This window comes from Brachionichthys hirsutus, chromosome 8 (genome assembly GCF_040956055.1).
Source record: "Brachionichthys hirsutus isolate HB-005 chromosome 8, CSIRO-AGI_Bhir_v1, whole genome shotgun sequence".
Taxonomy (NCBI): Eukaryota; Metazoa; Chordata; class Actinopteri; order Lophiiformes; family Brachionichthyidae; genus Brachionichthys; species Brachionichthys hirsutus.
In genome coordinates, this window is record NC_090904.1 from 13,868,545 (window position 1) to 13,884,111 (window position 15,567).

The window sequence follows — 15,567 nt, forward strand, 5'->3', positions numbered from 1 at the left end:
TTGAGCGTGTGTGTTTGAACTTGAGCTTCAACTAGCAGAGAAAGACAGTGTGTGTTTTTACATTATTGTCTATTATCTGCTGAGTGCCAAAGTCCTGCACCCATCAGATTTAGCATCTCTGGAGGCTTTCTGTCAATCACGTTTAGACCTTCAGCACAAAAAAACAACCCATTCAACGCTTTGTTTCTGTCGCCGACACATCAGTGGACTCCGTCAGGAACCTGGGAGTGTGGAAAATAAAACATGGCTTGTCTGTACCCCAAATTTTCTCAAGCTTTAATGTGAAATATTTATTTTCTTTTTTCACGATCTGTTACAGTATCAGCTGAAATGTCAACGAGCCCAATCACAAGATTCTCCATTGCATCCCATAAATCAACAAAAGCTATATACCCAGCATATTTTGTTTGTTTACAGACAAGTCAGTATTTCTTGTAGATTATATTACATTTTGATTCTGCCTGAACTGTCATTTCATATTTTTATCTGTCTCGCATCACGACGCTGTACTGTCATTCTTTTAAAGGAGTCGCTTTTAATTTCCCACCGAGAACACGGATACTGAAGAATGTTTGCCTTTATTCAACATGCTGTTGCCAACATTCCTCCAGTAAAGGATCCATTGTTACTTAAATAGTGGTGTCGTGCCTGTGAGGACACTCACTCAGACTTTTCTTTTTTTTTTTTATTGGGGCACCGCAAGGTTTTCAGAATTGTTCTAATTTCAACAGTCAGCTCAGGAAATTATTGAAAATGTACAAACTGAACAAATTCAGCTCGAATGCTACGCAGCCAACTCGCGTTGAAATGGTTTGAACTCCCACCAGAGATGCATTCAGAGATTCCACCGCATTTTTAATTGTTTTTTTTTAAGGCTGTGGTACTAAAAATATTTTAAGAGTATTAAATCTTTTTACATTTATATTTTTACGATAAATATCCCCACACAGTTCCGTTATTTAATCACACTATTATGTGACGCTAACACTCCCACATGTAGTTGCTTTAATTCAAAGAAGCTGCACAATCAAACGTCATTTATTACTAGTTGATATCTTTAAAAATACATGCTGACTTCAGGAAGGGGGATTGCTTCAAAGTTGATTGTTTGAATACTCGTTTGCTATTTGCACCAAAAGTAAATCCCTTAAATATATAGAACCAAATGAGGTCAGGATGACGTGTTGGACCTCCGACATTAGATTCTGCAGTTGCATTTGAAATCTTGAGAAATGCTTTCAGGATTTAAAGGAACAGTCACTGAAACTTGTGGCCATTTGTGCATCTTTGTCAGTCTTTCTGGTCGTTTTGTTGGGTGCCATCGTGTTCTTATGTTAATTATTGGGTTTGTTTTTCAGAAAAGTCATTTTCTGCTCGTCTGTTCTGTGTTGCCGTTACATGAGTTTATTGTGTGCATTCCACTCGTGATCACTTGGTCTCACTGCAGGTTAACAGCAAAACATGAAACGCTATTTTGCTATAAAATAAAATATTAAAAGTGCCTCGCTGGTAGTTTAAAGTTTTCTTAGAATTGCCTGTGGCTTGTTACGGAACTTTCTCCCAACAGATATTACTTTGGCGCAATGGGGGGGCTTCTCTTCTGATATTAGTAGGGCACAACCCAAGTTATCCTTCCTGTCACATTCCCTCCAATCACTTTGGATAGAGTCCCTGATTGTGCAGATCAAACTAACATTAAAGTCACTTTTAAAGTCCATCTTTAATGATTTCATTTTATTCCATGTCATAGAAATATGGGATCCATGACAGCTAATCAATTCTGTTTTCCTAAATGTTGTTCAAAAATTTATACATTGTTACCACAAGAAATAAAATTGTATATGGTAATAATTTGTCCCTGTTTCACATCCCTTTTATTCCTGGAGAATTGACCCACTGGAGCTTTATGAATGCCCCGGAGAATCAAAATCAGTGAGCATTAGACCGGAGGAGGAAGTGCAAAGTTCAACTTTGCTCTTATTCCTCTCCTATCAGCTTCGTTTTCAAAATTCTTTTTTTTTCCCCCATGTGCTCTGCACCATTTTTCTTAGTGGTTGCTGCCCACGCCCTTTTGTACATAATGTAATGTTATTTATATTTCAGTCCTAACTTCTGTGTTTTTCTTCTTCTTTCTTTAAAATTATGTATATTGACCTGTATTGGGACCATTTTGAAATGTATTGGAGATTGTTTTGGGCCATTTTTAATTTGGTATTGTCTTAAGCGAATCTTTTTTCTTTTTTTGCCAATGTTCATTTGTAGCTTTTTGTTATTCAACATTTGAATATGTGTATATATAATTATATATATGATCAAATTATATATAATTATATGATGCCAAATGGCCTTTCAATGCAAGATACTGTTGAAACCTAATAAAGTGCTTGAGATTTTTCCATTTGCCTTAAATGTTTTTACATTATCCTGTAAAACAGAAGTAGTTGACAGGTGTTAGCTAATGCATATGGTTTTTAATTTTTTTTTATTTGTTTGCCTGTGCTGGCGATAATATAGCCATCAATATTGTGTATATAGTGAACGTTCTCATGCAGTTTTTAGGAGGTAGATTTTGCTTTTCCCTGACAGGAGCGTCTCGAAACAGAGATCAGGAGTTATCAGATTTACATCTTGCACCAAACATCGATCAGACCGGAGGATAAACGGAGTGAAGAGCAGCAAATCTTCACGTCAGTCCCTTCCTGGTTCTGCTTCTAATACTCCACAAAGCCCTTTCCTCTTTCAATTGTAACGGATGTCATTGGTGACCTGACCAGGAACTGTCATTGTTTGTTCCTCTTGTCATCTGTGTTTATCCTTCTCGGTTAGAGGGCAAGTGGGTGAAGGGGGGGACTGTGGTCAAAACAGGTGTGAGAAGAGAGGAAATTGGAAAGAGGGGAAGTCTACGAAATAGATTTCATGTCAAAAATGACCGGATCCAGCCCGGATGACCCTCACCTTCACCCCATCAATAAAATGCAGTGAAGCGTTCCGCCCTCATGCTTTAAAACTTTTATTTATTTATTTACTCTATATTTTTCTCTCGTCTGTGTGATACGGAAGAAGCTACATGAATGGAACTGCTCATAAATCTGTCAATAGAAAAACTTTATTCGTTATTCATTCAATGCGTCCCTATTTAGGGGTGACTCTGAGCGGATGAGCGTCCCAGGGGTGTCAGTGTTGTTTGCAGGTGATAATTGGAATTGGCTATGTCCTCTGGACCCCTTGTCCCCGGGGAAAATTAAGTTTACCGTAGGGAAGAGGGTTAAAAAGGGTCGGTGATGGGTGGGGTATTTGGGGAATTATAATGCAAATATTCATCGGGGACTGGTTTATATATTGAGCTGGAGGATGAAGAGAATCTCTGAAGTGATATATCAGCCACTGACCAACACAAACAAGCAGAGCGAGCTTCTGGCGGGACATCGAGACAGCCGGGGCATTAAAAGTGTGATAGTTGCTATCAAGGTAAGAATGCCTACTTACACATTTACACAACCTTACTGTACTCTGAAATAGACTGTGTTATTAGACGTATAAAGTGAATGTTGTTTGAGCACCAGGTTCTCCACAAGGTTATTATTATTATGAGCAAACAATTAACCAGCAATGTTACTTCTAACTGATGGCAGACAAACATTTTCAATTAATACATCCAAATTATAATAACATTTGAAATCTTAAAACTTTGTTATTTTTTTTAATTGATGTTTGCATTAAAATAGTTCAGCCCAAATAATTTTTGTCTCCTGATTTTTGTTTACATGTCTCCTGGAGACAACCTCCTGTATCATCGTCCATGACCAATGATGCCTTTTACAAATCTGGCGCTAAGTTTCTTGAAAACAACAAGATACAATAATTTACAGCAATTTATTCTTCATTTTATTTTATTTTTAACAGTAAGAGCTAAATGCCGACCTTTGCCTTTAGGTGGAAATATGATGAGTGTCTCTCGGCTGATTTTGCTGATCGGGCTGCTTCTATGTGTCGGAGCTCAGATGTCCAGCGCCCAGCACTGGTCTCATGGTTGGTACCCTGGAGGAAAGAGGGAACTGGACTCTTTTGGAACATCAGAGGTGGGATTGTTGTTGTGTGTGTGTGTGTGTGTGTGTGTGTGTGTGTGTGTGCGCGCTTCCAGTGAGATGCTTCTGATTATCGGCATAGCGTTTCCTGTTGAAAACATTCCTCTCCCCTTTATTTCTTCTCTCTGACTCTGACTTTGCTCCCTGTTTCTCAGATTTCAGAGGAGATCAAGCTGTGTGACGCCGGGGAGTGTAGCTACCTGAGACCCCCGAGGAGGAGTGTTCTGAGGAATATTCTAGTAAGCGCCCAGTTGACACCTTCATCATACAAGTTGTATGCTCCAGCCACCATGGGCTACATATAAATGTCGTAACGTTGCCGTACATCAGATTCATATCGTGATGTTTCATCACAGCTGGATGCCTTTGCCAGAGAGCTCCAGAAGAGGAAGTGACAGCTTCACGACCTCCACTGCTTTTCTACCCAGTCACCCTTTTCTCAGTGTCTTTTCCTCAAACAGTTTTATGTTGATCCTGTGGCGTTTTCTATTTATGAGATTTGTTTTATTTTACTCGCATAGCTCCTGCTTAATCGCTGATATTTATGGCTTATGAATATGTTTTTATAATTTATGTTCATTTATTCTTATTGGAAAATGCCTATTTATGTACTTGTACATTTGTAAGCTTGTTTATTCGGTACTGTTGTCTTTCTTGGCCATTGAAATGTCATCAATGAGACATTTTCCTGTTTAACTCAAAATAAATAAAACATTTTACACAATCAGTAATTGCTGATTTCTCCACGCCACCACCATGCTGACATATTAAACGTTATGATAAACTTAGACGCACGCACTTTTCAGCACAATAAGCAAACGAGTGTTTGCTAAAAATACTGCACGTTTTAGAAAAGCACAAATATTTTCAATGCTTCAGTCCAGGATCTCTCTTTGCATTCTGATCCATCGCCATTGTTGAATTTTCGTTATCTTTTATTTTTTATTTCGCTTCAATGCGTCATAAAACCGTGGCGTCACTGCGCATGCGCTCAACTAATAGGAAAAAAAAATGGACGACAAGGGCGTCTGTGCTCCGCTTCTCGTGGAGGCAGACGCTCAAAATAACACCATGAATTCCCCTTACGCGGCTTCTATTATAGATTCTGACAAAGTAATAAACACTCAAATAGATAGTACCCAGGTTGAAGGTGAGTTTTGTTTAAGACACGCAAATTCAGCCGGCCAACCTGCCGAGCCAACGTTAGCCTGTTAGCTAACTGGCTAGCCATGTCAGCAAACGAGTGAGCTAGCTTCTTGGCTATGCACGCAACGTCTGACGTTTCTTGTAAAGGTGGAAATCGATCAATTTGATCATGTCGGTTCATGTGAAATATGACTTGGTGAAAGGGTTAGCCCATATATATATATATGGCAGATAATGACATAATTAAAAACCTGACAGCGTTAGCTGTTTAGGCTAGCACGCTGTTTAGGCTAGCACACGCAATTATGCAGGCATAAGCACTTTGAATTGTAAGTTAAGTTTCTTCAACGTCAGTTTTTAACTTGATACGTCAAACAAATTGGCCTCGATTGAAAGAAGCGATGACGTCATGACCGTCAGGCCTCGCCTGTCCCCTGGTGGCCCCATCCACCAGGAGAACAAATAAAATACATCTAATGCAAACACTGTAGTCTAATCACACGTTTACTGCCAGAGTGATTACTTGGTAAGTAGAATATTTGAAATGCATCGACAGATATATATATTACTCAGTACTTTTGAGTTGTACTCATGTAGACAAAGGGAAATATCGTTTTCTGTTGTCTATTTGGACTTGAGATGTTTTGTATCTTTAACAATCGCTCGGTTCCTGTTATCAATCATGAACACGATTGCGTGTATGATATATATATATATCATACACACAATCGGATGTATATATATATATAATTGATTTAAGTGTGATTAGATTTGCACACAGAATAGAACGAATCTTCTACACTCAATGCTCAATTACCAAATCCTTTCGCCGAGGCTTTCCAACATGCTAAATGGCCTAATTGTGTTTCAAATGTAAATGAGCAGCGCTTGACGCAATCTGAGATAGTATTGATCACGGAGAATTAATACACTTAACCATGAAGCCATGATTTAATCATTTGTGTCTCTTTCTCTACGCATATAGTATTAAATATATAATATACAGTATATTTTGCCACAGAATTCAAGCGTGAAGAGGGGCTTCTGAAGGGTCTCCTCACTGACGACTACTGCTATGTGTGTGAGGCCGTGCTGCTCTTCGCGTCTCAGCGGCTGTCCCATTATGAGGTGCGCCTTCCTTTCTAGGAGCGAGTGAGAGACTCAGATTTAGTTCTGTCATTAGAGTCTTATAATGTCTCCTGTATTCCCCAAACTGTAGGGAAAGAAGCACGCTCAGAAAGTCAGAGTGTACCTGCAGGCTAGGAGAGCCGAGAGGACGAGCAAAGAGTTCGCTGGATCCCAGGTCAGTAGTCAGGCAGGCTTTCTACATTTACAGGTACCGGGAAGCGTTGCCTGCCTACCGTGGAAGATGGTCGCGTGCCAAAGAGGTGGATTTGGGAATATTTAACTCCTGTCTTGACAATCCAAATGATTTTTGCAGCACACCATGAAGACTGATAAGGACCGCTTCTGTGAGCTCTGCAACATGGTGTTTAGTTCCCACATGGTGGCAAAGTCACACTACGTGGGCAAAGTCCATCGGAAAAATCTCCGGAAACAAGGTTTTCAGCCTCAAGGTAAGTTGCATCGTGAAAAAGTATTGCTGTTGTCTGTATTTTAATATTTACACATCAACAGTAAATGTACTTAAAGCACAATTCGGCGTCTTTCAAAACAAAATTTATTTCTCTTTGCAGCTGCACACAGGTACACGGTGATGCGTCGTTTTGGGGACTGGGATCCTGAGAATACTGTCCAGAAAACAGCCCCGGACAGTGACGTGGAGCTTCCGCAGCAAACAGCCGCCCCTAATACCCCCGCAGAGGTTGATCTCACGGACCCGAACAAGCGCTGCTCCCTGTGTGCTGCTTCCTTCAACAATCCGCAATCGGCTTTGCAGCACTACAACGGAAGAAAACACTACAAGAAGGAGAGCAGACAGAGGTTTCTCAGGAAGCTGGCCGATGATACCCTTCAAGGTCAGATGTGTGTTGTGTTAATGTGTGTTTGTCTGTTGTTGCACACACGATGTGAGTGTTAGGCTTAAAGCTATCTGAGATTCAAGGAAACTTGTGATTGTAAAACGCAAACATTACAGTCGTCCTCCCTTTTATTTTTCTTAGGCTAGAAAATGCTTATTTTATCGATGAAATAATGGAAATGTAAACATTTATACGTCCCGCGATATAGCGGTAAGTCTCCGATATCTACTATGAAACTCCGAGATACAGTGGATCAGCGTAAAGTGAGCCGCGACATAGCGGGACGAATGTACCTCACTAGTAGTAAAATGAAGCGGCGAGAGTTTTCTGAGTCCTTCTCAGGTATCATGTGATCATTTTACCATCTGTCCTTGTTTTCCCACTCTCTTCAGCCGACGCCCTGATGTGTAAAATGTGCGATGTGCAATTTAGCTCTGTGGAGATGCACCAGGCCCACATGAAGGGGAGCAAACATCACGTCAGGTAAGACCGGGAGTCATCCAGGTGTAACGTACGTGCAGTGAGGATGGCCTGGTTTTACACAGCGAGGGGAGCTGCGCCGTGCCGACGGCGTGGGTAACGTGCTGCTGCTAAAATGGCTTTTTGAAGTTGGAAGCAGGCGTTTTACTCTATTGACCACTAAACTCCAAGTTGAGTATGCGTTTTATACGCTTTGAAAGTTGTTGTTTCGACTGAGGGGTGTGTGTCTTTAAATGTCTGAAAAACGTCTTCAACTTCTAGATGTTTGGGGAAATGAAAACGCCGTTGACCGGATTACCTGGTGCGCTGAGTCAGACGGGTTCTTACCACCCAATCGGCTGTTGGCTTTCAGTTTCACGCAAGAAATTCAAAAGTAACATCCTTCCTGTTTCCCTGCACCAGGGAGAAGAAAGTCACGGATTTATGCAAATCCCAACAAAAGGCCTACGATACATTCACGGATGAACTGTCGGATTACATCCAGATTCAGAAAGCTCGTGGGATCACCCCGAGACCTGCCGTCCTCCCCCCGGGTGAAGCCCAAAAGGACAATGTGGAAGAAGAAGACGTGTTAATCAAGGAGGATGTCATAGAACTGAGCAAACCCACGGCCAACTACGCTCGTCACAACCCGTTTGAAGGGTGGTGGCCCCCATATCAGGGCCCTCCCTGGTCTACCCGCGGTTTGAGCTACAACTTCTCTCCTCCGAGCTTCCCGTGCTCCAGCGCTCCATTCATCTCGACTTCGCCGATAAAAAGGAGGCGCAAAAAGCAGTTGAGCCCCCCTTCTCAATCAAACTCATCATCCAACTCCTCTTCGTACTCTTCCTCTTACAGTAGTAGCACGAGCGAGAGCGACGGCGCCGAATACAGGCGCAGGAGAAAGAAGAGAATGAGAAGATCCAGAAAAGAGAGGGACACCAGGGAGGGGGGAGAGGACTCAGACCAAGAGGGGGAGAGGAATAATCGACAGAGGAGGGGGCGGGATAAATCAGAGGACGGGAGAAAGGGGGAATTTACGCAGTCAGAGGAACAGAAGAGCAGAATCAAATTGAAACGCGATGACAAACACAATAATGAGAAATCCAGGGCGGAGAACTTTGAGGTATTAAGAGAGGAAAAGACAACAGACACTTTGATACAAGAAGACGTAAGGAATGACGATGAAAGGTCTGACGTACATATTCAAACTGACACCAGCGATGTCGTGGGAGCTGCTGGACAGGATGAGCTCGCCAGACACAAATACAGGAAGGACAGGAAGAAGATGAAGGGAAAAGCAGACACTCGGACGGAGGAAGAGAAGCTGTGGGACGACTCCATTATGGGCTTCTGAACTCAACTCTGTCTTTTTAAAACCTAACATTTCCACATATTTAAAATCTGAACGATCTGTACGGGACAATATTTATAACATTTTGCAGCACAGATTTATCAACCAGTAGCTAAAGGACGAGTCCTGTTTAATCATGTGACATCAAGGAAGACGAGGATCCAGTTTCATGTGGCGACTATAATTAATGTTTTACTTTGCACTATGATGCTAAATGTGATTACTTATTGATTCTAACATCAAACGGTCACGCAGTCCTTGTACACGCATTAAAATTGATGACTCGTATATAGAGTGTGGTTCCTTCGGTGGCCTGTGGGCGGCGCTGTTGAGCACAATAGGTGCCAGTTTCTCAGTCTCCGATTTCCTCTGGTAGAAAGTCAATAGAGGACGGACTGGACTGATCGATATTTGACAGCTCACATGGAAGACATGGTGCGCTTTAAAACCAGCTGAGTCATGAAACATCGTCTTAGTCTGTGTTTGCGTTTCCAACGTTTTTTTGTTTGGGGTCAGGAAGGTGCAAAACAACAAACAAGAACTATGAAAATATGTTTTTTTAAATGTGTAAGATGTCCTCTTGTCCTGCTTTTAGGTTGGACTCTTTGTCTTGGGTTTAAAACTACTGTCAAAAGCATAACGCGCACGCGTGACCTCGTTTAAATCTCTCTTTTTCCAGTCTGGTAAAATACCTGTTCTTAGAAACAGTATTAAGAGTAATGCAAAATGAACCGTTCGCTAATTGCACATTAAAATGTGTTTGTGTTTCCATGGCAACAATATGTTTGAACTTGGCCAATATTAATTTCCAGTGTAAATCTGAGTGAAGGTGGTGCAGTGATGAGCAATGTTGCCTCACAGCAAGAAGGTCGCCGGTTCGAATCCGTCTTGCAGGCTTTCTGTGAGGAGTTTCCATGTTCTCCCCGTGTCTGCGTGGGTTCTCTCCGGGTTCTCTCCGGGTTCTCTGGCTTCCTCCCACCTCCAAAAAGATGCAAATTAGGTGAACCTTGGGGCAACACTGCTGACAGCAGAGAACGACGTCTGCTGGAGAAGTTCTGGCCGTGAGAACTGAACAGACGAAACCTGAGGAGCCCAAAACGAGGCAGGCGGAGCAGAGACCCAACAATGAGTGAAGAGCATCTCTGAAGCCCCCTGAGATCTCCTGTTTTCAAAGAATCCTGCGGTGTCGTTCCCTGCCTCGCTCGAGTCTCCGACCCCACCCTTGCAGCTCGAGGGTGCCCACATCCTCTCGCTCAAAGCCCCCCGGCGAGGTGATGTGCACTCTAACCTCTCATGCACACTAAAGGAACAAAAAAAAAAAACAGACACCACTCAGATGATTCAAGCGCCTGTTTTCTGCAACTGCAAGGATTAAACGTTGACTGGATTGAGAGACGTTTGAGGCCTTTTATAGAATATAATTTATGGAATAGCTTCATTAAAATGAAATAGTGTTCAACTTAAAAATATGTTTGTTTCTCCGGGGTCAGCGTCAGAGGAATACGGATGGAAGTGCAGTGGCCCTGTCTGGGATGAGCTGCTAAAGACTGCGTTGCATTGGCTCCAAAGTACGTCCATAGTCCATCCGTCCATCCATCCGTCCGTCCATCCATCCGTCCGTCCGTCCATTTTCTTCTGCTTTGCGGGTCACGGAAGTTGCTGGAGACGATAGGCCTGGTACACCTCGGACGCGTCGCCAGCGCACAGCGGGGCCACACAATGACAGACATTTACGCACACATGCACTATAATTTGGAGTAAATAAATTCAACTAAATTGCATTATTTTTGATGGTGGGAGGAAACTGGACAAAACCCACACGGAGAGAACACACAAACACCACACAGATAGCTATTCTTGCTTGGTTGCGACAGCGCTAACCACTACGCCACCGTGCCGCCCCTTGCAGTATAAAGTATGTATATCTCATTCGGGAATAAAAGCTCACACACCGGGACCAGAATAGACGTCCCTTTTATTCTAACTATCAAGAGAGAAATGTTTGGAAGAGGATTTTGTTCATGGTAACAAACGTTATGATTGCATGAAGCCTCGTCTCAGCTTGTGTCGCGCACAGACGCACCTGTCGGGTCGTTGCGGTGCGCACGGCCCTTTCCTGTGCGCTGCAAAGAGATGCGATCGTATCACTTCAGCTTTGAGCTCCACATCTCGTCTCTGAAACAAAACGACCGCAGAGACACCGCAGGAGGAACCGCAAGCAGAGACAGAGACAGAGACAGAGACAGAGACAGAGACAGAGACAGAGACAGAGACAGAGACAGAGACAGAGACAGAGACAGAGACAGAGACAGAGACAGAGACAGAGACAGAGACAGAGACAGAGACAGAGACAGAGACAGAGACAGAGACAGAGACAGAGACAGAGACAAAGGGAGCAACAGAGGGAGACAGACAGAGACAGACAGACAGACAGAGACAGAGGGAGCAACAGAGACAGACAGACAGAGACAGACAGACAGACAGAGACAAGGTTCTGACATGAGAGGAACAAATAATAAGTCAAGCAGCAGCTTCTGGTTGGAGTGTATTGTTTTATTGTTTTATTGTTGTATTGTTTTATTGTTTTATTGTTTTAGACTTTAAATGAGTGGGGATTTTAAATATATATATATATATTATTCCTTTAAATGGAGAGAATTTAGTTATTGATTTGATTATGTTATGATGTGTGCCTTAAGCCGTGGACCTTCTCACGATTTTATTATGTTCGCATAATGACAATAAAGTATCTTGAATCTTGAATCTACTGGTCAAAAGTTTAGAATGCATTTTGGGTTTTAAATTGATTCCATGATTTTTGTTTTTTCATTGAAATACTGGAAATATTGGCGTGTTCTAAAACCAGTAGTGTATACACGTTGGTGTGTTTAAGTGAGGAAACAAAAAGTTGTATTTATTATTAAACGAATGGGTAGTAAATCAATTTGGATTTATTAAATACAACAATGAGGTCCTCCGAACTTCCCCTGGTCCCCCCCCCCCCCCCCCCATTGGAATGGATAAGTCGCCCACCTTGGAGCAAACCGTCAGCGCCTGAAGCCCAGAGCTAAACTTTCCACCACGGCACAGGAAGCAGCTCGGGCTCTGGGTTGCGCCGCAGACGGTGAAGCTCTCACAGTTGATCTGAAGGAAGTTTCACTTCCCTATAAAACATTTCACAGCTTCATTGTTGCCGGGCAGAAGCTGCGTCTTCTGTATTTCAGTTGTTAATTCTAAGTACTAAAACCTGGATTGTAAACATGTTTACGGCAGTGAAACGTGAATCCCCTCTTTCATCACATTCAGAAGCTCATCCGTCCATCCTAGAAACGTCTCATGTCTACAGCCGGTCCCAGCTGGCCCCGGACCAGAGGTGGTGAGAAACCACGAGCGGCTCCTCAGCTGCAGATCATCTCCTGATGGCCGCCTCGAAGCCGTTGGCCTCCAGGAAACCGGAGCGAACGCAGGAGGAGGGGCAGAACTGTCTTCAGACAGAGACCAGCTCATTCTCTGTCACAGAAAGACAAAACCACACAAACATAAAAAAAACCTTAGAATACACCAGGAGTGGATCCGGTATCATTGGTGAACGCTGTTTTAATCCGAAGGGCCTATTGGGCCCTGGTGGAGGTCTGACCCTGTTGTAGTCTTTGGATTGTTGCCGTCAGGTTTTCTCGTCCAAACTTGGACTTTATTGCAAGATGCTGTTTGACGCAGGGTCAAAGTCAACTTCACATCCCCGCGGCTGGTGGGGATTCTTGCTCAAGGGCACTAATGCAGGCGAGACTTAAGCTTCCATGCATTCGAAAGAAAGACGGAGCGTTTGTTATTTCCTGAAACTGACCGTTTGATTTAAGAGTTCCGTCTCCACAGATGCTGCGTTTGTGTGCAAGACTCTGGTGGGGGGTGGAGGAGGAGGTGGAGGTGGGGGCCCCGGGTGGAGGAGGAGGTGCGGGGCCCCAGGTGGATTTGTGGGAGGAGGTGAAGGAGGAGGGGGGCTCCACTTCAAACATCTGGCAGACCGGAGCCCTCTTGCAGGAGGTCTCTGCAACGCTCCGCAGCAACGCTCCCATTCGACACAGAGAAGAAGGTCACGAGTGGGTCGGGCTTCGTTATCTCACCGGAACATCTCCCTCCCAGAAAGGAACCCCTCGGGGACATGTTTGGGCGCTTCTGTCGCCTGCGTGATTAAAATGGACCAAAGTTGGATTCTGATTCTGCTGATTCTGGTGTTCTATCAGAGTGAGTGTGTCTACCTCAAACGCGGTCTCCGGTTCGGTTCTACCTCAAACGCGGTCTCCGGTTCGGTTCTACCTCAAACGCGGTCTCCGGTTCGGTTCTACCTCAAACGCGGTCTCCGGTTCGGTTCTACCTCAAACGCGGTCTCCGGTTCAGTTCTACCTCAAACGCGGTCTCCGGTTCGGTTCTACCTCAAACGCGGTCTCCGGTTCGGTTCTACCTCAAACGCAGTCTCCGGTTCGGTTCTACCTCAAACATGGTCTCCGGTTCGGTTCTAACTCAAACACGGTCTCCGGTTCGGTTCCTGTCTTTGTCTTTACTGTTTCTATTGTTTTAGAGGTAGCTTCAGGTGATGACGTCATCGTAGAGGATGGAAGGCCTGTTGTAATCCGGTGCCAGCCCGAGATGGGCTCCATGGTCCTCTGGTTCCGAGTGCTGGACCATCGTGGGATGGAGTTCATCGGGTCCTTCACCAACACCGGCCTGCAGAAGTCCACCTTCGCCCCGTCTTCACCGTTCAGCTTCGCAAAGATGCGTCAGCACGACCTGGTCCTGCCCGCCTTCGACCGCGTCCGGGACAGCGGCGCGTACAGCTGCGCGTCTCTGCACAAAGGAACCGAACTCAAGTTCGGAGGAGTGACCCGACTCGTGGGAGGCGAGTTCTACCGGTTCCGTTAATGCGTTTGACTCATTGATGATTCCATTGATTTTCTCTCTTCAGTAGAAAGAAAGAGGGAAAGAGAAGTCCCGGTAACGGCGGGGACCGCCGCCGCCGCCGAAGGAACCCGACGCACGGCCTGCGCGTGCGGGGCAGGTAAACATGTCGCCACCGTGCGCGGGAGCCCTTTACGTCGCATTTTCGATGCTGTGATGACAAAGCTGGCTCCTTGCAGAGGAGGCCAGTCCGTCCGCGCTCTGCGCTCCGTCCATACTGGGCCCGCTGGCTGGCGGCTGTGGCCTTCTTCTTCTACTCCTCCTCATCGTCATCACGCACTGCAACAGTAAAGAGCTTAAAACTATACAATTATTATTAGTCCATTTCTGTGTGATCAGGTTTTTAATACTTGTTTTTTTTATAACGCTGCAGGATTGAGGACGAGGAGATGCCCTCACCATTACAAAAGAAAGTGAGTTTGTTTTTCTCATATTAATCTGAAGCATCTCTCCATTCAGGGACACTTCATTTATATTTTATATCTTATGTCTGTAATAACATATCTTATCATTAAAATCAGCAAGAAAAATATGTTCCTTATTGCTTCGGGTTATTTTGCCATCCTTATTTTTTATGTCTGTTCTATTTTCCATAAATTGTTCTTTATGGAATTTAAAAGCGTCTTTGAATGAACTACATGTTCACATATTTATAATCTGAAATAAAATTATTGGGAAATTATCTGTATAATTATTTCTCATCTATATGCTCGTTTTTAGCCGCTTCTGTTCGTCCAGGAATAAAATACAGTTTTGTATAACGCAGTATCACTTCCGTCCTAAAATGTCAAAATAAATTGAATAGACTTGAAATGAGTATTTCTTTTTTTTTTAATGTAATTTCCAGAAAAATGATAAAAAGGCACGGTGCCAACGTCTTCCTCTGTAGCGGGGGCCCTGTTTGATGTTTAATTAAATTTAGACAAAAGAAGTGAAATACTGCAATAAACGTGTTAATGATAATTGTTTGTCATACAGGCCTCGGGTGATGGCTGGTGGAAAACAGTGACAACCGACATCCCTGTAATCCGACGCCGTAGACATTTCTGTAGACTGTCATCTCCAGCCTTTCAGGAATTGCACGTCTATTTATTTATTCAACACAGATTATTATTCTGATGTGTAGATTTAATTTTACATTTACAATCTGTATTTTTGACGATATATTGAAAGTGAATTTTACTGGTGTCATTCCCTCGTTCAGGGATTAGAACGAGAAACGTTATTTTAGAAAACATTAAATAAACACTTTTATTTAAATGAAACTCTGGCAGCATGACTGTGTTTAAATTTAGATTTGAATTATTTTAACTTTTTCTGTTGTACAGTACTTTCCAAACAGAATAAAAATAAAAATAAAACCTAAGGGAATGAAGGAACAAAAACATATTCTTTTATTCGTTGGATGTAATGAAGTAAAAATCCATCCCGCATTCTCGCTCAGCGGCAATTAATTGTCCATTTTCTCATTTTATTCGTTTCGTGGCACAGAAATATTAAGCTTTACATAAAATTATATTGATGTTCATTTGTTGTAAATTCCCCTGTAAAAAGGAAGTGGGCTAATACAAATGTAAGCAGACAAAAA

The 15,567-nt window shown here is 43.2% G+C and overlaps 3 protein-coding genes across 3 annotated transcripts; all 3 read left to right on the top strand.

The window, feature by feature from the left end:
- Window positions 1–3,941: 3,941 nt before the first annotated feature.
- On the top strand, window positions 3,942–4,480 carry gnrh2 (gonadotropin-releasing hormone 2). Its single transcript, XM_068741923.1, has 3 exons — window positions 3,942–4,079; window positions 4,241–4,324; window positions 4,442–4,480. The coding sequence occupies exons 1-3, from the start codon at window positions 3,942–3,944 to the stop codon at window positions 4,478–4,480; spliced, it is 261 nt and encodes an 86-aa protein (XP_068598024.1).
- A 616-nt stretch (window positions 4,481–5,096) lies between these two features.
- Window positions 5,097–9,305, top strand: zmat1 (zinc finger matrin-type 1). Its single transcript, XM_068742842.1, has 7 exons — window positions 5,097–5,235; window positions 6,253–6,359; window positions 6,451–6,534; window positions 6,673–6,820; window positions 6,929–7,210; window positions 7,606–7,696; window positions 8,096–9,305. Exons 1-7 carry the CDS (start codon window positions 5,097–5,099, stop codon window positions 9,027–9,029), a joined length of 1,785 nt encoding a protein of 594 aa, XP_068598943.1. The 3' UTR covers window positions 9,030–9,305.
- Window positions 9,306–13,219: 3,914 nt separating this feature from the next.
- Window positions 13,220–15,259, top strand: cd8a (CD8a molecule). Its single transcript, XM_068742157.1, has 6 exons — window positions 13,220–13,268; window positions 13,603–13,920; window positions 13,963–14,079; window positions 14,159–14,266; window positions 14,353–14,392; window positions 14,958–15,259. Exons 1-6 carry the CDS (start codon window positions 13,220–13,222, stop codon window positions 14,986–14,988), a joined length of 663 nt encoding a protein of 220 aa, XP_068598258.1. The 3' UTR covers window positions 14,989–15,259.
- The last annotated feature ends 308 nt before the right edge of the window (window positions 15,260–15,567 follow it).

Excerpts from the sequence above, each read along its gene's own strand:
- zmat1 (XM_068742842.1), top strand. The coding sequence starts at position 5,097 with ATGGACGACAAGGGCGTCTGTGCTCCGCTTCTCGTGGAGGCAGACGCT. Across the intron at positions 6,821-6,928 it reads GCCTCAAGGTAAGTTGCATC|CTGCACACAGGTACACGGTG; the intron begins GTGAAAAAGTAT and ends TTCTCTTTGCAG. Across the intron at positions 7,211-7,605 it reads GGCCGATGATACCCTTCAAG|CCGACGCCCTGATGTGTAAA; the intron begins GTCAGATGTGTG and ends CACTCTCTTCAG.
- gnrh2 (XM_068741923.1), top strand. The coding sequence starts at position 3,942 with ATGATGAGTGTCTCTCGGCTGATTTTGCTGATCGGGCTGCTTCTATGT. Across the intron at positions 4,080-4,240 it reads ACTCTTTTGGAACATCAGAG|ATTTCAGAGGAGATCAAGCT; the intron begins GTGGGATTGTTG and ends CCTGTTTCTCAG. Across the intron at positions 4,325-4,441 it reads GTGTTCTGAGGAATATTCTA|CTGGATGCCTTTGCCAGAGA; the intron begins GTAAGCGCCCAG and ends GTTTCATCACAG.
- cd8a (XM_068742157.1), top strand. The coding sequence starts at position 13,220 with ATGGACCAAAGTTGGATTCTGATTCTGCTGATTCTGGTGTTCTATCAG. Across the intron at positions 14,080-14,158 it reads GGCCTGCGCGTGCGGGGCAG|AGGAGGCCAGTCCGTCCGCG; the intron begins GTAAACATGTCG and ends GGCTCCTTGCAG. Across the intron at positions 14,267-14,352 it reads CGTCATCACGCACTGCAACA|GATTGAGGACGAGGAGATGC; the intron begins GTAAAGAGCTTA and ends ATAACGCTGCAG.